The following is a 22,402-nucleotide window of genomic DNA, read 5'->3' on the forward strand; positions in this document are numbered from 1 at the left end:
CACCCATAACTCTGACCTGTACTGACTGCTTCTCCTTCACTAGTGACCTCAAAATACAAACATCACACAAAACCCTTTGAAAGAAGATGTATAGACCTTCAAAGGACACTCAGAAATGTTACATACTACATATCTCTTTGGTTGGTTTTGGACCAGCAAGTGCAGGCAGGTGGGCAGGTAACTATATAAAATCGCAGATGAAGCTGTTTACAGCAAGCAATGAGAATGGTGTAGCACCCAGCAGCCACCTTTACTGTTTGCAGAAGTCAAGTTAACCTTAACTCTTGCCCCACCCAGCGCAACACAGCAGCTAGCAAAGCAACCCACCAGTTTTGCATACGGGTTAATGGCCCCCAAAGAATCTGATTCAATCTGCAATCCTGGCAGATGGCAATTTCAGACAGCGCTGGGCAGCTGTGGGGCCCTTGCAGGTGCTCACCAGCTCAAAGAGAGAATAAGAGTGAAGTTACTAGTTTAGTCATGACTCTGAGCACTTGTTCTTTTTCTCCTCAGGAGGCTCTGTCGGTGGTGAGCGACGACCAGTCCCTCTTTGACTCCACGTACGGCGCTGCCACTCACCTCCCCAAGGCAGATATGACAGCCTCAGGGAACCCTGACTATGGCCAGCCGCACAAAATCAACCCTTTGCCTCCTCAGCAGGAGTGGATTAATCAGCCTGTCCGGGTCAATGTAAAAAGGGAATACGACCACATGAACGGATCAAGGTAAGGAAAGACCGTTTCCACATCTACCAAACCTTAAACAGAAGCAAAACACGTATCGCCCATTCGTGCTCTTGTCCTGCATATCAACAAACTCCACAATTTGTGTAGGACCATATCCCACTCTCCCTGGGGTTCCTTTGTCACTCATCTTTTAACGGCCTGAGGATCTTGCTCTTGCGGTTCTGCAGTGTGCATCTCTACCAGTCTCCATGAACGCTGTACAGACTGGGACATGAGACTGCCAGGACAGAGTTCATGCTGCAAACACTGTTGTAAATTACACATTTCATCACTTAGTTCAGCATCCCACAAATGGGCCATGGTTCAAAGGGCTCCTGAAGATGGAGTCGGTCATGCAGTAATAGTCGGTGTTTATACCAGTGCTCCGGAGTGAAGCAGTGAAAGCTGTGCTAGCGGGCCGTACGGGCTTCACTGGAGGGCACTTCTCATTGCATCTGTAACTAGGCTCATGCTCTGCCGCAGCAGAAGCAACTATATGACACTGGAGAGCTATTTGATGGAGAAAAGAAAAAGAGGAGACTGAGGTCCTTTATGGCAGTCTGTGAGGTGTAACAAAACAAAAGGCATATACCCACGTCTTCTGTGTGAATATATGCAACCACTGGTGAAAAAGAGAGTTCAGGAGTAGATTTGAGCAGTGATGTTAATCATCAAAGGGCCACTGGTTATGATGTATCTTCAACAGCTTTTAGCCAAAGAGGTAGGAGGCCTGCTCCCTACCATTGGTTGCCAGAGCTGAGGGAGCTGGATCATTTCCCTGTTCAATGAGAAATTCAAAGACTTGAAAATATTTTATTATCACAGCTCAGAGTGTCTCTTTTAAAAACATTTCTACGAGTCCAAAGCCGAGGAAAAAATTGCACCATCTCAGACAAAAACTGTAGGTGTAAAAGTTTCAAATTCTGTCAGTTTTAAATATATATAATAAAGAAAAACTATTTTATTTTTTAGCATTAGGTTTTAGAGTTCATATTAATTATAAATTTGATTTTTAATGTCAAAGTCACAAACATCTCTAACATTTGCACCATGTTAATACAGGACAGTTAAACAATCAAGGGTTTTTCTTCTTTAGGGTTCGTTTAGGGCTTCTGTAGCAGCCTATTTTCCTGGTTTCTGAGAACCTAGCAAAGTGTAGAGTTTGAAACAGAAAGCAGCCTCGCACTTTCAGACTTCTGTAGTGAGATGATGGTGTTAAAGACTTCAAACAGCAGCATGTTTTTTTTCCTCGTAAGTATACAGTAGATGCTGATTTTTTTAGAAGATAAAGGTGTTTGCGTCAGTTGGTCTTTGATGGTGATCATTTGTAGACTGAATTTGATCTTGCCCCGGCTGTACCTTAGTATCATTTCTGGACTTCAGAAGAACTGCATGGATTTTTGCACTAGTGTTTGCAATCTCAGAATCAAGGCTGAAACATGGGAAAATTAAGTTATTTCCTGAAAAACACCATCCCTGGATAACACAGGATGGATCTTGAAAGTGCCAGCAGGCTGGGGTTTTTTGATAGTCACAAGGACTACCTTTGGCTACCAAGGCTAGTCTTCTTAAGCCATCCCTAAAATCTTCAAGAGGGCTATGCAGTGTTGGCTCCTGACCGAACGAGCGAGGCTTGTGCCTGGTGCTGTGCAGGTCTGACTTCTCCATCCTGTGGAGAGGTGAACCAGTCATGAGAACTGAGGTGGCAGAGTCAGCCTCACGGATGGCGCAGGTAACACGCTCCCACGATCATGTGAGGAAGCCCTTTGTAGCATTGCATCGGTTGCTCACACCCATTGCGTCAAGACCAATACACAGAGTGTTTCCTCCCATTATGCTACTTGTCTGTCTCACTCTAGCAAATTTTGGAGGGCCAAGGGAACAAGTAGTCCTATCCCATCCACTGAGCTACCACAGACGCCACTTATTAGTGCCTTCCAGACCCTCTAAGCACATGTTCTGTATAAATTCTGTATGTGTGGGTACTTGTATGTCCAAAAGTCTACGTAACGTTCTCATTGAATGTGTGCTGCCTGTCTTGGGCATCAAATGTATTGGGCTGTCCTTCCATTGTCATCTTTGTGCTACAATGTCCTCATCCGCTCCAAAAAAAAGGGAAATAATACTGCTTTGACACACTGATTCATTAACAACTGTAAGTGCTCTGATACGCCTAGAGAAAGGCCCTCTAGAAGTGTGTTTATTCTGGGCAAAAAGGAAATCCTTCTTTATGGGCTTGCTCAAGATTACAGGATTCTTAGGCAGAAACTAAGTGTCCTCAGTCTCTCTAAAAAAGGGGTAACAACTTCCCAACCCGTTAGGAAAAAAGAAAAGACTGTTTTGAATGTCAGAACTAAGCACTGAAAGAGCTTCCAGTCTTGCCTTTTGATAACTTGTTAGCACAAGAGCTCCAATCTATCCAAGAAATGAGAACGTTCATCTGACTTACCCACCCTCTCCTCCTATTCATGGCTAAAAAATTACCCTTTTCCCCCCATGTCCAGCACAGTTCCTTGTTACGGGCTGGGCCGCCCCAGTTGCTTGTTCCTCTGCCCATCAGCTGCCTTGCAAAACCGACACAGTATCTGAGCGGCAAATGCCAATCTCAATACAGATTAACTTGAACTGCAGACTGAAAAACAAAACCTGTTCCCCCTCCCTCTCCCTCTGCCTCTCCTTCTCTCTCTTGTTTTTCAAGCACACTCTCTTACCGGGTTCCAGCTGCCTCATTAGAGGGAGCAGCCTTTATTCTGTGTTTCACCTGTACTCGAAGCGCTAGCATTTTCTGCTTGTTGAGAGAATGGTTTATGTACTCTAGGGAGTGATAAAGCTATAGGAAACCTGACAGTGGAGGGAGCTGGATGATGGTAAGGGACAGTGTCCAGTTTTTCTTCTTTTTCTTAGCAACCAGAAGCAGGTCTGACTGCCATGAGGTATAGCGCGATGAGTTGGTTTGGTCCTCAGCAGGGCAGGAGAAAGGGGTCTTTGAAGAACCTCTCCAAGCCTGTTTTGCAGAGCCGGCCCTCCAAGTGCTAAGCAACACAGAAACTCTGACTGGCTTTCTACCCCATGTCAGGTTTTCCTGGTTTACTCCCAAATTGGAAAGAATTTCCCAGATAACTGCAACTACATATCCTCTAACTGCGTATAGGGGGTATTCAGTCAGCGGCAGGGATCTATGTCTTAGGGGAGAAGATGGGACTTCTGTATTATTGCAAGGTTCAGAGGTAGAAATTTTGTGAGAGTTTCTAGTATTATCAGGCCTGGATGCAGTATACAGCCTCAAAATCTGTCCTTGCCTTCACAGACACAAACCCCAGTGCTACGCTTGTGTTTCACAGTGATTAGCGTCCAAACACAAGGCCGTTGAAATCCAACATAGAAAAATAAAAATCCTCGTGCTTCTTACACCCCCTTAGGCATTGGGAAAGGGAAATGGTCTCGTATTTGTAGCACTGACCTGTTGCACACGAAAAATGGAAGTCCAGCTTTCCCATGGGTTTACTGCAAGATCTTCTGTATCCTGGTCATCGCTCTTTGCATCCATTCAGGGACTGGAAGCATGGCTCGCAATCTTAGTTCTTTGCTGGGTTTGTGTCTTTTGTTTATTTTGCTTATAGCCCATTCAGGGAAAGATCTGCCTCCTACTATGTGCTTGTACAGTTCCCAATGTACTAGGATTTCTGTTGGGACCTTTAGATGCTTTTGTGATATAAATACGCTCATTTCTATTTCTAAAAAAAAAAAGAACCAAAAACTTTCACATTTAAAATTCCAGTTAATAAAGGAGGAGGATTATTTAGAAAAAAGCTGGGTAAAGTTTAACCCAATTTACAGTCCATTTTAATAATATGTTTTTCCTTATATTTTACATAAATTCCAAATGCGAAGAGCAAACCAAACAACAGACGTTCCAAATTTTGACTGTATTTACTGAGCTACTACAGATCTGCATTTGGACCTAAACTCAGAGAGTGATTTTTAAAAAGACATTGCAAAATCTGTATGATCTTCAAATGTGAAAGAATATTCTAATGCGCTGGATGCGTGCATGGATGCAGGCAAACTTCACTGTGTATTTCCAACTGATGTTAGGAATTTTGTCTAGCTAAAATAATGAAGTCAGTGCTTTGAAAATGCTTTGGAGACATTATCTTCCTTCAGAATATTAAAATAACGCTAAGGTTCAGGGATCTCAGACCATTTTTATGCCACGATAATTTTCTCAAAACAAAACAAAGGGACCATCTATGATGTCTAGAAGAATAAAAATCCCCGTTAAGTAGCGTGTGAGCCCTCTAGTGGGATTCACTGTGTTGTTCTGGTCCCCAGCCAGAGCAGCAGCCTGCAGTTACCTACTGCTTGCATTTACCTGTATGTGATAAACACCATTCTCTTAGACCCTACTGAGCCTCTGTGCTTTCCTCATGCAGTTTAAGTTTTGTAACCTGTAAGTCTTTTTCCACCTTTTTACAGCTTCTTTCTGCAGACTTACAGTCTTTTTCAGTGTGAACCTCCTCCTGAGGCATTCCTGAGAGCAGGATGAGAGCAGGGTTAAAGTGCAGTTAGATGCAAGTTTCGAGGAGCTGCTGGTAGCTCTGGTCACTGCCTGTAGGAGGGAACCACAAGCAGAGTCGCAGTATGTCTGTTCTTACTTCCTTCACTGAACAACAACAACAACAAAATTACAATTGAAGTTCAAGTGTAAAGATTAAAGCTGAGATGATCAAATGGGGACTTACACCAAAAAGTGGCAAATTTAAAAAGAAAAAGATGGGAAGAGAGGAGGAATGAAAGGATAGGAAGAAAGGGATAGAAAGAAGGAGGAAACATCCCACTGACCACAGCTGAGTCAGGTTCAGAAATCACTGAAATCCCTTGTTTTGCTCTTTCGAATGAAAGCCAAAGGTGATTCCTAGACAGAGGCCCTGGGACAGTAATTGCTTTATTTCCAGGTATCTGGAACGCAGGCTGAAGCTGTACAGAGGGTTTATTAGTCAATGCCAGGCTAGCTGCTTGTCCATTTTGGCCAGTCTAGCATAAACTTTCCCAAAACACCAAGCTCTTGGCATCTCCAGAGACTGCTACTGGAGCTGCTGGAACGAAGTGTCTTTGGATGGACAGTGGGAATGGGTACTGCTTCATATTCCTTGGCCTCTGTCACTGCCACAGTGAATATACTTAAGAGATCTTGTGAAAGCAGCCTATATCCATTTATCTTAGTAGATCTACAACGTTTTCTGCCCAGAACCTGAGCAAGTCCAGCATGTATAGCCACTTGAAAGTCTGAAGTCTCTGTGAAAAGTCAAGGATTAATCTGGCATCTGAAATCCCACACACAAACCATTCCAAATAATGAGGAAAATTTTATATAAATCTAAGTCTGCTTGCGGGTAATGCATGAACCAAGAAAGGAGCTATATTCAATGAATACACTATTCATGGCTCGCAGCTCCCTGTTCTCATTTGATACTGTAGTTGTTCCCCACACTGAATTCTTCTTTGTGTTGCCCACAGCTACACCTACCTTCTGCTGCGATACTGTTAAATCCCTCATCTTAGGCTGGGGCAGTACAGTAATGGGCATCCAGGAGCTGCAAAGACGATTTGGTCTGGTAGTGCTGTCTCATTTCCCAATAAAAGGTGCCATTTGGCTCCGGTAGGAAATGCTGAGTTACAGAGGACACAAAAGTAAGGACCTTCCCGCTTGCTGTCATTAAAGATTTCATGGTATTTTTCTTAAGGGAAGGACAGTTCGCTCTCCTGCCCACTTAAGAGCTGACAATGCTATTCCCAGTGATGTCTGTCCCTCTGCTAGCAGATCAGTTCGCTCTGGATCCAACCATCCTGAAAAATTCCTCAGAGGGAAGGGAGGCATGTACTCAGCCACACGGACACAACCCTGTCAGGTACATGGAGCACATTTAACATGTCCTGCAGGATTAATGGAGTGGCTTCTCTTCCCACAGTGGTAAATCAGTGGTTGGTAAGGACACCTCAGTCCCTTAAACTTCTTTTCAGATCTCAGCCTCTGATACTTGGTTGTCTGGTTTTGGCCGCAGAGCAAGGCAGAGGATAAGCAGGGTCCTAGCTGCCAAGCCGAGAGTCTGCAAAGTGATGCATCATCACAAAACCGCCGAGGAGATATCTTACAGTGTTGGTGTTATTTTTGTTACTTCGCTGCCTCGGTCATGTGAACGTGCACAATACTTAGCAGAGAGAGCAGAGACAGCCAAGGACCCTGTGGTCTTTTCATGTGTGGCATTTCATGCCAGTATATATGCATGTATACTCCTAGGCAGATAAGCTTTGTAGAAGATGTACTTACCTGAGAGTCTGGATACACCCCGTAGTTCTGTATGACTATTATATATGTAACTATTCTATCATAAATATTGTGTATTTCAACTGCGGGGGTTATTTTCCAGGGAAATTTAACTACAGAGCAGGGGGGTGAGAGTGAACCCATTAGAAGCACCTTAGGCAGCAGGCGGCTGTGCCAGCGCTGCTAGCACCTGGGAGGTGCCGACTGCAGGGAACTTGAAGAAAATTTTACTGGTGACTCTGAAGAAGGGACAACTTCGTCCCAAAGGCGAGTGGGAATCCATACGTCCTCACCGCGCGGGGACGCGTGCGTTCGGGTCTGTCCCGCCAGCCGGGCCGCCTGCGCCATTTAAAGTCAGCAGCCGGTGTCCAGGCAGGGCGGGCGAGGAGGTCGGTCACCTCCCGGGGACGGTCAGCACCGCGCCGCACAGAGTCTGACACCTTGAAGCACGGATGCTCTCGCCATTTCACCGAGTCTTCTCAGGACAGCCTGTACCTCGGGGAAGAATAAGATCCTTTGTGCTGCTTCAGGGCTTTTTCTCTGCCAGTAAAGGCAGCATTTAACACCTGACACAGAGTATTTCAACAGAAGGTTAGAAATGATCGCATTCCCTGTGAAAACCCTGGTGTCCCTGCAGTTGCTCAGACTCTCCTCCGACTGCCACGGGGACATTAAACCTTCAGCAGTTTGCCTCTCTGAAGGCGGATTTTGGTTCCCTGCCTGGAAAAACAGTAGGCGAAATAGTAAAACCTTAAATTCAAACATGTGTAAGTTATACATCTTATTTCCATTTTCAAGCAACATTCCCTCAGCAAGACATGAGGAAAAAATTACCATCTGCCTTAGAATATCTCGGTGGAGCATTTATCTCCTAGCCATGATAACTGAATTTCAGTAATTTCTCCCTCCCCCCCCATTCAGATTAAGAAACAAATTTGTTTAGTGTCCAAACTTGGAAGTCTTGCCAGCTGAACTCAGAGGGTGGGATTTGGTGCACTGTCACAGTTCTTACCCTTCAGCGAATGGTTTCCTCCCAAGTCACTTTGCTTCTGGCAGAGAAGAAGGACGGCCGTGCGATTAAAGCAGCGGACTAAAGTGCACTGGATACGGGCTCTGTGCTCCCTTTGCGTAGAGGCTGCACACTAAAGCACCCTTGTAGAGGTGAGGGCAATAACGCTGCCCTTCCCTGGTACGTTCTTCAGAGCCGGGATGTGCTGTGTGCATGTGTCAGGCTGTGGACTGGTATTTTAAGTGACCTCTAAAGCTAAAAGCATGAGTTACGACTGCAGCTGGAGAAAAACAAAATCTGTGCTCCCTATCTGTGGTTTGGAGGCTCATAATTCTCCCGGAGCAGGACAGAGAAAGCCTATTGCTTGCCAAGGGTCTGCATGTAGTCCAGGTCTTAGCACAGTGCCACCTGAGTTGCTAAATGTTCCCGCCTCATCACTCCATCGCCTCAGAAGTAAAACTGGGGCCAGAGCTTTTTTCGCACACCGTTTCTGTGCTCTGAAGTTCTTGACTCACGCCTAAGGCACCTAAGATTTCTAGATCTCCTATCCAAGCAGCAGACAAGCCTGGGACTGTTTCACTGTTAAGAATAGACAAGATCAGTTACATTCAGCCCTGTAAAAATAAGACTCTTTAGATACCATGCTAATATTGTAGTATTCTCCTGTGACTACCCTGTCATTTTGGCATGGGTATTTTGTGTTCTTTGTTAATGAAATGAAGGTGGGTGTATCTGTAGCTCTGATCAGCTCTGCAGAAATGCCCTAGGTCATGAGGTGAGAAGTACAGCCTTTCTGTCAACTGACAGACTCCACTATAACAGAAAGACGGTGTGCGGGGTTGTATTTAACACAACGCAAGAGTGAAACAGTCCAACAAGGGCTCCTAGGAGCATCAGGCTGTGTCTGAAGGATTGCTAAAATGCAGCTGAGCGATGAAGGGGGAGTGGGGGCTGTAACCAATAGACCTATGCGGTAGGCGCTTGCTTTTTATCCAGTTCATAAACGTTGATATTTCAGAGGTATCGAGTACGACCTTACAGCTACCATTGCCTTTGTCTGAAAGCCACTCGTCTTTGCACGTCCGACTCTCTTTCCTCTGACTGATTTCATTATCAGAGATCCCCTCCATGAGACTTGTGATTCACAGATCACCTTATGACATTCATGTGACAGGCCAGGAATGGCCTCTCCCACGTGTAAAGAAACTCCCCTTAACTTTTCGCCTTCGGGATGCTTGCCATTTCTGTAACGCAAACCTCCTTCTGCTACTGCAGGGATGAAAGGTGCATAATAATGAGAAGTCATCTGTTTCCTTTCACATTTCAGGGAGTCCCCCGTAGACTGTAGTGTGAACAAATGCAGCAAACTCGTCGGAGCAGGGACGGAGTCCAACCCAATGAGTTACAGCACCTACATGGATGAGAAGAACGGGCCTCCTCCCAACATGACCACCAATGAGAGGAGAGTCATTGTCCCAGCAGGTACCACCACCGTCAAACTCTTTGTGTCATATTTCCTTGCACTGTCTTAAATATCCAGCTGAACAGATATGGCTTGTTTATCCACTCTCTGAGGAATTCTCTTTCTTACAAACCATGTAAGATGTAAGGAAAATGTCAGAGTTTCTGGCTAGTGGGAATTTCCCATGTCCCAGTATATGTTCTACCTTGAATCAGAATAAGAAGTGGATAATTAGTGCTGCTTCCCCCACCGCCCCTCTGGAATGAAGTGTTGTTTTGGTGTGTTGAACAAAATCCATCTCCTGTCATGTGTTAGGGGAGAATCTGCAGTGCTTCTTGGGACATGCACAGTATGATCAAAGAGCACAGTTCATAGGCAAGAATAAGCATGAAGTGCACCCAAATTACAACTCTCATGATGCTCTGCAGGATCCAGATGCACTTTCATGTCATATTGATTCAGAATGAGCTATTTTGTTTTCATTTTTTTGTTGGAAGTAGAAACTCAGAAAAATTCTATTTTGCAGGAACTACATTATCCTTCCAAAAATTGTTACACAGAAACATTCCTGTCCAGTTCTCTGTTTGTATTTGATATCCACATCTGCTGTCTGAAATTGGCAGGATGCATTAGATGCATTTGGATAGTCAAGGATGAGAGCTGCTGTGGCAGGCAACCAGTGAAGTCTGAACCTGGAATAAGAGGGAGTCTTTTCCCTGCAAAGTTTATAAACACCATAGATATAAACAGGCTAGCCCAGGAACTTTCCAGCAGGGGAGATATTATGAGCCAAGTCCTGGCCCAATTTACGTACCAAAACTTCCACTGATTTCCAGGGGTGCAGCTTTTCACCCAATTTTGTGAGGGTTTCACCGAGGGTTGTAGCTGATTCAAGCAGATGAACTGTTGGCAGAAAGAAATGTACTTGTGAAATTTAGCTCTGTTTTCTGATCGTGGCTTGACCACAAACAGATGACAATTCCCAAGCATTTGTTTGCCATTTAGGATGAAAAGGAAAAGCTTGAACTGAATGTAGTGAAGGGAAGCCAATAAAGGATTGACAGCAAATCTTGAAGTACCATTTAAGCCGTTGTTAGGATCTGCTTAGAGAGACTGGCTAATCTAATTGGTGACAGCATCAGATACATTTTCAGCATCAACTTTGCCTAGAAAGGTGTTGGCTGATACCAACTAGTCATTATATTATTGAAGATATTCAAGAGGGAACATTTATTCTGCTCTTCACCATGCTATTTATGCATATTTAAAAAGACCAAGGGTGGGCTAAAGTTTAGCATCGTTGTTGAAATAGGGGAAATGACTTTTAGTGCCCTCGGTGGAAGAGAAGGTTTAAAATCTCCTCTTTGAAGGAAAGTGGAAAAAAGGACTTTTTTCCCCCTCATGAGCATCCACAAATCAAAACCTTGAGATACTTGTGAAAGAGCAGTGATTTACCAGACTTTGGAAGAGAATAATGAACATCATCCCAGATCTCTGGCTGCAGGATATGAGGCCAAATTCATCCAAGAAAGGCATTTGGAAATTTTAATATAATCCAGAGTAAAGATTTATAGCACATTAGGGTGAAGATAGGCAAGAATAATGTCACATTAGGCTTGCAATAGTAATAATAATGAACTCTAAGCCATGTTTCAAGAAGGCAGTTTTTCAGAGACCATTCAATGTCTTTTGCAGTGACAAATAGGCTGAATGAATATCTGAAATACAAAACTGTTTGTTTAAAGGGAGACCACAAATTCACTATGCCCTCTAAATGCTAGGGTTTTTTTTCAAAACTCAAGACAAATAACTCTTTCAATTAAAAAAAAAAAAAAAGAATCTTCCCTTGAATATTTGCATTGTAAAATATGCAGTCTTTTGCCAGTGCTTAGGAAGCAGAATTTAAATTAGCTTTTGCCAAAACATAAAGGAAATCCATCTTTCTTTCCCAAAGCAGACTTGCAAAGGTACGGGGTTGTAAGTTCCATGCTTAGAATTCAGCTTTAAGCAACCCAGGTTTACTAGAAATTCAGTGAGGAAATGTCACGGTTATAATTTTAATATTCCTTGGTCTTACTTCTCCATTTCATGTTTTCTTTCTGGAACTCAGGTGCCCAGGAATGCACCAGGTATAGCCACTACCTGACCTTTTGTGTCAAGGGATCCCTGCTGCCCAAGTACACACAGTTTACAGTCCTGGGCCAAGGCATTATTTTATACACGATAAAATGTGCGGCAGAGGCATTTCTTGTCCCTCCCCAAAGCGCAGCCTACCAGCTGTGTGGAGGCTACATGATTCTGATCCATTTTCTCAACTGCCTCAGGACCTGAGGTGTTTGAGGTTTATCTGAGAGGAATGTACCAGCTGTGATGGACAGATCGAATGTCTCCAAAGTTTAAGCTTGACTTTGCAATTCCTCTCCAGTTGCAATGGAACATGAATTTGCAGCTTAAATTTTGAAATGGGATACATGGGGAGAAGCAGCACAGGAAACATCTGAAAATGCAGATATGCTCTGAAAATGACTCTGTAAAAAGGGTATCATGGCACAAATTCTTGCTGGGACTTTATGATCTAATGCTCTTTTCGAAACTCAAAGGATGATTTCTTTTTTTAACTACTGATGCAGCAAACCATCACCATGGGGTCTGAAACTCCAGCCGGGTTCAATCTCTCTCTTACGTCATCACCAGTAATAAAGATTCCACAGCTGGAGCTTTGCTGACAGTTGATAATGATGCATGAGACAGTATAAAATCCACATTGCCCTCCAATAGCGGTGTTGGTTTTACAGGGTTAGCGGAGGTAGAATTGTGTTCTTGTCAGCGGGGTGAACAAATGTGACTCAGAGATACATGGCAAGCTGTTCTGTTTAAGCAATAATATTTTTTTCAGCGTCCCTTTGCTGACCATAAATACCGCCATCCTCAGACTTTAAAATGCCATCTGTTGGGACTTTGTAACGCACTTGCGAATGGTGGTGTGACTCAAACAGCACTGATGTAATTATATAGCATTGCAGAACTGAAGCTGTGACAAGCATACCCTTTCAAAGGGATGAGTTTGCTTTTGGAAGCTTTTTTCCAGAGGGAGAAAAGTCACAGTCAAATGTCACTAATATTGTTCCTGAGCACAGGTATAAGATTCAGCCAGGTGGGAGACAGTCAAGTGAACTTACCCTGCCAGTGGGTCAGTGTGATCAATTTAGGCACACAGTGCTTGTTCACCTTGGCAAAATGCATTGGAGTCAGTAAATTAAATCCATTTGGTTGTGGAAACAATGGTTAATGCTTTGGCTGGGCTACAGTGGGTGCTAGAGGCTTGAGGCTTGCGTATAGCGTTACCATCCTTTGTGCTTTTCTGCCAGATCCCACCCTGTGGACCCAGGAACATGTGCGCCAGTGGCTGGAATGGGCTATAAAGGAGTATGGATTAATAGAGATTGACACCACCATCTTCCAGAATATGGATGGCAAGGAGCTCTGCAAAATGAACAAGGATGACTTCCTCCGAACCACCTCCGTCTACAACACAGAAGTTCTGTTGTCTCACCTCAGTTACCTCAGGGAAAGTAAGTATTGCCCTGACTCATCCCAGCCCTAGCGTGCCATGCTGATAGGATAAACTGCCATCAGCATTGAACTTCTGGGGCTCTTCTTGCAGGATAAACAGTAGCAAGGATGAGGGAAAAAGAACAGAGAAAGGCAAGCAGAGAGAGTGAACAAGGAAGACAGGAATAAAAAGTGGGTTGGAAAGTTAATTTTAACTTAGATGGAGTTAGTGGTGCTATCAGGGAGGTGAAGAACTGAGCAGGACTCTGAAGAAGATTAGATAGTCTTATAGATAATAAAAACAGCTGTGGCTGTATGATAAAAATACATAAATTTGCTGTGGAGATTAAACCAAACATTAAGTGATGGGTCACAGGCAAATCATTCCGTAACTTCACAGTTAGAGGGCTGTGCGCTTTCCCCCGAGGCTTCTGGTAAAGACTGCTTCAGAATAGGACCCACAACTGGCCAGAGTTTCTATGTTCTAGAGGCCCAGGTTTGTTGGAAAGAGGAAGAAATGAAAGAGAAATTCCCCAAATGTAAGCGCACTGAAGCAGACGTTGTGCAAATGACTCAAAGAACAAGTTTTGCTGAACCTCTTTATCGCTCCTCTCTGTCCCACACTGGAGTATGTGATAGATCCAGTACTCCTTTCTGCTGTATTAAGCCCCTAAGACAGAAGCTGTGAGCAGCCTTCTGAGCTTTCTGGAAAAGCATACCACAGCAGCCCGAACAGGAATGACCACATTATGGTTAGCATTGAGGTTGGGAGTCTTAGATTCAGACCTTTCTAAGACTTCCTGTGCAACCACAAGCGTGTCCATAGTTTCCAAATGTCTCCTTGCCATCTGTAAAGTGGAGGTAAAAGCATTTCCTTCCTTCACAAAGGTGTGCTAAGGATAATTGTGTTATGATGGGGCCAGAGAACTGGAACTAAATCCCACATGCTCCAGTATTTTTTCAAGTGAAACAGCTTTTCTAGGAGTATAATTATTTGAGGACTGAAAAATCAGGAGACGGTGCTGTAAAGTGAGGTGGGAGGGCAGGGAGAGAAAGAAAAAAGTATGTTTTATCCACTGGGAAATCAAATTGTGATGTAAAGGCAGCTGAAGATGTCTCCATCTGGCCAGTGCAATAAAGCAGCAAGACCGCATTTATTTAGGGTGTTTCTTCAAAGCTGTTCAGCGCTGGTCTCTCCCTGCCTCCGCTCAAATCAGTGGGAGTTTTACAGATTACAGTGGGACAAGAGTTAGATCACAGATGGGTGCCTCTGTAAGCCCCACCTTTATTTTTTTTGAGAAGTCGAGCCAAAGAAATGATTCACAACAAATAACCAAATTGTTGGATTTGAACAGTTTTTGTCTCTTGCGACTTCACAATAAAATAATTTCCCATCCAGAATAATTTGCAAATTTCATCCTGTTTCATGAGCAAAGAGCTGCTGGTTCACAGAACACTTCAAGTTTATTGCAGACGCAAACTAACTTTCTAAGGTTTGCATACGGAATTACACACTTTTACAGGAAATCGTAAGGCAGTTTTGTGAAGCCAGCGCTGCCTTGGCCAAACCTGCTGACTTTGGCTGGGCAAATCAGACGCTTTGTAACCGGAAATGTTTTTAAATTCCCACAAGATAAATACTCAAGTGAGACACTTGAATTGTCTCATTGATAAGACTTGAGAATTGACAGAAAGAGATGAAGAAGCAGTTGTATGTTTTTTGAATCAAAGAACCAGGCTGAATTTGAAAAGGTTGGCAGAAGAGTTGAATTCTTCTGTTGCTTTAGCTCCAGACAGCGTCTTCAGCGATAGTCTCAAGCGTTAGGGATCCCGTTACTTGGGGTGTTCAAAGGCAGTATCAGAGGAATTGCGTCCTTGCTCTCCTGGCATAAATCTGAAGAGCTGGATTCAATTGCCACCTTTACCATTTGCTGCTGTCCATTTGTTCAGGAGCAAATTCCTGATTGATCCTACCTACCTTTAGATACCTGAAGTCCCTGAATTAGAAGTCTGGTCATGCTGGTCTCTGTTTATAGAAAAGAAGTAACAGGGCACGTTGAAATTCAGGATAGTCATCCCGTAGTTCACACGTCACCTTTAAATGCCTGAAATGAGGAGGGATAAACCTTTGCCTCAATTCCTCTGTGCTTCAGTTTTACTTTCTGTAAAGCGGAGCTAGTGATCCTGCCTTCTTGTTGGTCTTGTCTGTTGAGACGGCAAACCTGTGGAACGGGGATTGTGTCTCACGTCCCTCAAGACCCAGCACAATGGCGTCCTAATGCAGTTGCAACATTAAAGTGCTGGCGCGACGCGTGCTGAATAATAATCATAAAAAAACAATGTTCTGCCAGGGGAATGCCTACAATGATTTCTATGCTAATAAGCTAGTGCAAAACCTGAGCAACTTTGCTGGATTTAGACAAATTAGTTATTCCAATTTTGCGTGGATGCATAAGAAAGGAGAATTCAGTCGCAGTCCATCCCCAGCTTTTACGATTATAAATTTCTCTCTGTTCAGCCCCTTGGGTTGTTCTAAGACGTCATGCGAGTGCTGTCCTTATTAAAGCAAGCTCCTGTCTGAGTGGAGGTCAGGCAGCCTCTGAAGAGCATTCCTTTCCGTGCAGCTGTTCCTAGCGCTGCCTAATGACAGTCTGGTTTCTGGATTGCTGGTTAACTCCCTCACGGAGTAACGCCTTCGAAAGGAGCTTATTGTTTTTCCAGACTGATTTCCAGCGGATGTTTAGTGCTGAGCCTCTGAGCTCAGTGCCATGGGGAGATGGTCTTTTTTCATGAATTTTCCCCTTTTGTACGGTTGTTTGTTTCAGAGACATCCAGCTCTGCTCCTGCTTAGGGTGGAGAATACGTGATGGCAACAAATCACAGGAGAACTTTGGGGAATTGCAGATCTATAGGCTAGATTACATCTGCCCAGTCTCTCTTGAAAGGTGTTTGTCCTCTCAGGATGTTAAGCTGGATATGTGATGACTAGTGAAGCCTAAACTTCGGTGTTTGTTTTCCAAGAAACAAAGCTGATTTGAACTTTCTGAGCCTGTTTGCTAGCCAGGCAAAGAGACTCCCTGAAAATTAGCTTCCTCAGAAGGTTTTCAACATTTCACACTCCTGATCAGAGTGAAAGCATTCTTAAAACTGACTATGAGGTACATTATTTTGGCACATCTGAGTGCAGATTGAAAAAATAAAGTGTTAACATCTGCAAGATCTCAACAAAAGCTCAATCTTAGTTTTGGAGATAGAAGGTTCAGGTGAGTTATTTAATATAGTTGAGACTAAATCAAACTCATATCGCAGCACCTTTAGTCTTCAGGCAAAACTTAGGTCTGGATCAGGATCGTGCAGTTGTTTCCTGTTTCCGTAACTGATTGAAGCAGTCAGGAATTCAGACGTCTCTGATCTTTAGGAGATTTCAGACTTGCAGAACCCAGTTCTGCAGCACACTCTATCCTTTGGAATCTCTCAAAACATCCCCCAGTAGTTTTTTCAGGGAACCTACTGCCCCCCCGCCCCCCCCCCCCCCCCCCCAACAATTATCTTTCTTTAAGTGTTTCTTCCAGTTTACTCTCCGAAATTGTGAACCCTCGCCTTGGCCTTTTCTTCTTGCTCATCCCCCTGCACCTTCAGTCTCCGGCTGACTGACTGCCGTGCCGCTATCTTTTTCAGACACAGTCTGGTGAATCTTCCCCAGTCAGCCAGTGGGCAGAGGGAAGGGAGATTTGAGTGTTTTCGTGCTATGTTTGGGATGAACGTCAAAAGAAGCCTGAACTGAAATGTCACCTCCCATCTTTTTCCTCTCTAGTTATGGGGGATCGGTTGTGTGTGGTGTATACAAATGAAAAGAGCCTGAAGGGGAAAGAATGAGACTGTGGTGAGAAGCAGAAGCAAACTGCTTTGTGGTTTCGAGCCATATATTAATGCCAAACAAAACTATACCGATAAATGCAGCAGAACCCTGATTCCACCAAGAGATGTGGAGGGAAGGCCACATGGCTTTCAGAAGGTCAGAATAAAAAAGATGTCCAGGTTAAATAGACTTCAAGATTGTGAAACCAAGATATTCTTGCATCTCAGAAGGATGAGCTGGCACGTGCAAAGGAAGACTTTATGGGGTTAACTCTCCTGCTCTGGTTTTCGTTCCTTTTCCATCTTCCTTTTTAATTAATACAAGGGAAATAAAAGAAGAAAGAAAAAGGTGGGAGGAACCATAAGAGAACATGTTTAATATTAATTATAGGAGAATAGCTTTGCACTTTATTAATAATACCAGTGTTTCCAGAAAGAGCTGATTTAATCTAAGCTGTCACTGACCCAGTGAGGGGAAGTGGGAATAAGAAGAAAACGAAAATTCATCACAGCCAAAGTTTTGCCCAAGAACAAGTAAGGGAGGGAGCAGCCTGGCCTCTGTCTGTCTGTCTGCTTCTCTCTGTCCTGAGCTGTGTCTCTGGCTTTCTCCTCCTTCATTGAAAACCCTTAATAGGAAACACATTTCCTTTTCTGTGGTGTTCCCACCAGAAACCTCAGTCTGTCGGGCAAAGGTGAGAACTTTTAGCAATTAAACTGGGGGAGGCGCCGTCCCTTTCCAGTGACTTGGGCTGCATTTTTTAGTGTAAAGTAGCTATAGGTTGATCGTAGAGGCTTGTTCAGTGCTATTCATCACCCCACCCCCACCTCCTCAGCCAGTCAGTGCAACCAGGCATTTGCAGCCTATTTAGTCATAGAAAACTGTGTTTCTGAATTCCCCAGCACTTCCCTGTCTGGGGCAAGCTAGGCTGGGCGTTGCATTCAGGATCTACTTCAAATAACCTGAAAAGGAGCGAGTGGCGGACAGCAGTTTCCCCACAGATATTCAAGAAAGAAATGCCAAAGCCAGAAATCATCTGAGGAAAACATGAGTTAGGTGGATAAAGCTGTTGCAATTCCTCCAGCAGCAGCAAAAGACCAGCGAATGTCTCTAAATATTTAAGCCAATCTCTCTGGTTATCTACAGCTTTCACAGTCAAGGTACCCTTGGGATCCCTTTGAACTCCTTCCTTCCTAGTTTACCATGTCAAGTCTACCCTTGATTGGCTTAGAGTAGACTTGGTAGTGTAGGTTAATGGTTGGACTGGATGATCTTAAAGGTCTTTTCCAACGTGAACGATTCTATGATTCTGTGTTATCCACGCTGCTCTTTTGAAACATCCCCTCTCTCACAGCATCTGGTAGCATCCATCCTCCGCTCCCTAGGAGCACGCTTTGTTTTCCAACACCTTCTACCTCTGTGTACATGCTGGCTTGTGCATGTCTTTGGCTTTGTTTGCATTTGGGGAAGAAAAGAAATCCATAGGAACACAGGGCTAATAAGATCCAGCACCTGCAATGGCTATTGCTTCTGGCAGTGAACCGCCTAATCCTCAGCTCTCACAGGAAAGTGAGACATACTGTGAATACTACTGAGGGGCAAGTGAGGTCAGTGTTATTTGGGATCATGTGGATTAGAGGAATGTGGAGACTGCACGGCTTAGTCACAAGATCCTAATCAGTTAGTATTATAGTACCTGCAAAAGAGGTATTCTTAGCCCTGCCAAAGGATCTGGGGATGCTCAGGGTCAGCATAGCCTGTACAGAAATCTCTACTGTTTGCTGTGTGTCGCTTAGGACCAAGTACCTTAAATGGGACAGAATCTCACTGAATATAGGGATGGGTAGATATGAATAGCAGGAAGTGTCTGTAAAAGCACTTCTCATCCATGCCAATCCACAGCGAGATTGCTGCGCTGCTCCAGTTCACATCATCAGTCCCTACCAAGACGGGCCCTGGGCCTTGTTATCAATGTCACCGCCTGATGCAGTGGAAACTTTCTCAAAGAGCCATAGGAAAGGAGACCATAGAAGATTATGTAGGATAAACACATATAACTAGACAACCATGAAATGCATATTACATGCTGGCTTCCAAGAGCTCACAGGGCCTCTTCCTCCATTTCCAGAGGAGCTTGCAGGAGAATCAAAGTTAAAATGTGTGGAAAGGAACATTTCCACCATAGACTGCAAAACAAAGACCCTTCCAGTGGGTTCTTTTTTGTGCTCCTCTTGAATAGTTTTGTTTCAAGTGGGGCTGGATGGAAAGGCCACTCTGAACTAAGAAAGCTGCTTTCAAACTCCACAAAACATGGGAGATGCTGGAATAGCAGTGAGATTTTTGCAGATGTTGGCCCAAAACCAAGCATGTGACACTCTAAAAATGTTCAGATCCTGACAGTGCAATTCATGTCACTTCTACTGTATGTTCCTCAAACAGGAAATTTCTCTATCACAGCTAGAAAGGAAAGCTTCTTCCTTATCCTGTAATATAATCTGTGCCATAGTAATTTCTACAGGCTCTGCTGTGATAGATACTGTACCTGTATAAATATACTATACAACCTCACCCTTTTATATCGGTTTTCAATGGAGAACATCAAGGTGCTCAGTGAAGGAGGCAAATGTCTTTATTTTGATTTGCAAGTGGAGAAGCCATAGCACATGTGTGACATACAGCTACTAAGCTTTTAAAAGAATTTCCTATCCATCATAGAAAATGTGTGCCTAATTGTCTGAAAAATTTGCTCTTTAGATCCTAGTGATAGCATTTTCTACCTGCCTGCATGGTTCCCCATGAGCAGAGCGCATTCAAACTGCAATAACTCCTTTTCTTTTCATTATAGGTAGCTCACTGCTGGTCTACAATACTCCATCCCACACAGAAGCTTCCTCGCGTCTTGCCACCAAAGAAGGTCAGTCTTTTGCATATAAATGTCCTGGCTTCCTGTGCTCTCACGATGGTTTTGATTGGGTTAAAACTAGACCTTTTTTATAAGCTCCTTGGCATGATGGCGTTCTGATCTCCTGTGCATGCACAGCATGGTTAAAATGGAATAATTCACAATTTGCATGTCCGTCCATCCTGAAAATCACATCTCTGCTTCTTCAGCCAACACTGTGGCATAAAATGTATATCTGTCATTTTCACACTTGTGTATTACTGGGTGGATGAACTGATGGCATATATTCTGTTCTTTATGTGAAACAGTTTGAAATCTCAGAGATATAGCAAGGACTGAGATACTGTTTCTCTCTGAGTGAGTTCGTAGTTGAAAGGATAAAATTTTCTTACAATAGATTCCATTACTGAATAAAGGCCACTCAGCTCTTCCAAAACCATTCATGAATCTGTCAGCTAGTTTCAACCAGCAGGGAAGACCAAGTGTGTCTTTTTGACACTTTCATTTTGGAACATTTTGATTTTCTTTTTCAAATAACACCAAATTTTTAATCTATTAGAAATTCTGATCATATAGATGGGGCTTAGAAACCTTGAAGTTTAAAAGTTAATAACACACTTGAGGCTCCTTCAGGCTTTTGAGTTGTTTGTATATCCTTCACTCAGGTTTTTCTCTGCAGCTACAGTCCTATTCCTTTGTCTTATTTTTAACAAAAAACTGGATTCTCAGTCACAATAAGATTATGAGAGTTGGCGTGATGGGTATGATGCACATCCCTTACCTAAATAAGACAGTAAGTCACAGACAGTTGAATTGCTAAAGGCCAAATAGGATGTTTAAGACCAAAAATCTGGTCCTGTGCTCTCTAACTTACTGTGTAGGACTAGGAACCTTGAGTTTGGTCTTCCTTTCCCTTTGTGTAACTGCAGGAACATTGGTTTCGTTCACTGAACTGAGTTCAGCTCCTCCATTTGGAAAGCTTCTGGGAAAAGTGTGAAATCTCACGTCTGTCATATGAGCTAACCCACCTAGAAGCAGTCTGCTCTTGTGCGGAGAATGTTTCCTCACCTCATATATAAACATTTCTATGCCTTTCAGGAGAACATGGCTTCATTGATGAGCCACAAGTTTGCATTTCAAAGAATAGTGGGGAAAAGCAGAAAGTCTTTTATTTAAGCAGCTGGAGAGAGAGAGAGACAAAACCCCCCATTTCACTGAAAGGCTACAGCAAACTGAGATCACACATTTAACAAGCCTCTGCATGGTGTGTCTGGCTGCTGCAGTGACTAGCACTGCTCTTAGAGCCAGCACTTCTTTCTCATTGCACCACGCTGCATTTCATCTCCAACATCTGTCTTGGACCCTGGACACAATATCAGTGCTGGTTTTTACAGCAGCTTCTTTTGTCCAGCACATAACTATCCACTTGAGCTGTCTGTTCCCTGGCATGCTCTTCTCTCTTTATGAGACAGGCATTAGTTGATAAAACAGGGTGCATTACAGAGACAAAACCATTCAAGCTTTTCTGGGACTATTTTGATGCTAACAGTCATCTATTTAAAATTAATAAAAGCTAGGCTTGCTCCTATTTGAATAAAGCAGACACACATGCACGTGTTCCTCCGCAGTTTCCCCCATAAACATACATGCACATCCAAGACTGCTCCTTCTGTCTCAAGCCAGGTGGTTGCTAAAAATAAAAGGAAGAAAGCTGCGATTTTTTTTATTAAAGAGAAATGCTCTGTGTAAAATTGCAGTCCTCTGATTTTTTTATACCCTTTATCTTTGCAAGTTGGGCCTAGAGTCACTCAGGCAGAAAGAAATTTGAGGGAAAAAATGTTCCTCCCCCTCCATTTTTACTGCCCTCGAGTGTGTTTCTTTAGTGCAGCTGACAGAAGTTTGCATTTGATTTCTGTCAGCTAGGTACTTTTAACTTTACATGGTACTTTCATCATGTGTCAATAAAGGACTAAACACACCCATGGGACAGTCAAATAAAAATTAAGAACTAGCATAGAAATGTTGAAATCCCATCTATTCCTTTTCCATTTCTTCCTACAATGCATAAATTTCCTCTGCATTCATTTGATGTCTCAATACCATTCTAGGATAAACCAACCCACTTCAACCTGCTGTATCTGATTCATGCTCCAAATAACTATTTGTGAGATAAGATGGCAGAGTAAGAGACATGTGAACGTGACAGGCTGACAGATAAGGAATTGGGGGAGCGGAGCAAAGTGTCTTGTCCAGTATCACAGAAGAAACTCATGATGAACGTAAAACTGGACTTGGAATTCCTCAGCCTTGGTCTAGTCTGTTAGGCAACAAGATTTTCCTTGCTTCCTTTTAAGGCTTTTTAATGGGCTGGCTTCAAGATGATGATAGTCTTTTGGAAAAGGAATTTCAGGTTAAAAAAGTCATGATTTTTTATAAGTATTTTCTTGTCTCCTTAACTTCTCAAAAGATGCAACATTTTTCTTTATGTTAATGCATCCTGAATCTACTACTCCTGTAAATATTTCTTCTCTCTATGCCTGTGGATAAAAACAGACAAACAAATTTTTCTAA

The 22,402-nt window shown here is 43.3% G+C and overlaps 1 protein-coding gene across 4 annotated transcripts in view; it reads left to right on the forward strand.

Moving 5' to 3' along the window:
* Window positions 1-22,402, forward strand: part of FLI1 (Fli-1 proto-oncogene, ETS transcription factor) — an 87,370-nt gene that overhangs the window by 47,657 nt on the left and 17,311 nt on the right. For all 4 annotated transcript variants that reach the window (XM_075723250.1, XM_075723253.1, XM_075723251.1 and 1 more), the window contains 4 exons: window positions 514-725; window positions 9,387-9,541; window positions 12,890-13,093; window positions 19,775-19,843. In XM_075723250.1, the coding sequence (XP_075579365.1) occupies window positions 514-725; window positions 9,387-9,541; window positions 12,890-13,093; window positions 19,775-19,843 (640 nt within the window). Of the gene's footprint in view, window positions 1-513; window positions 726-9,386; window positions 9,542-12,889; window positions 13,094-19,774; window positions 19,844-22,402 lie in introns of those variants that run through there.

The sequence above is a fragment of the Pelecanus crispus genome, chromosome 19 (genome assembly GCF_030463565.1).
Source record: "Pelecanus crispus isolate bPelCri1 chromosome 19, bPelCri1.pri, whole genome shotgun sequence".
Classification (NCBI taxonomy): domain Eukaryota; kingdom Metazoa; phylum Chordata; class Aves; order Pelecaniformes; family Pelecanidae; genus Pelecanus; species Pelecanus crispus.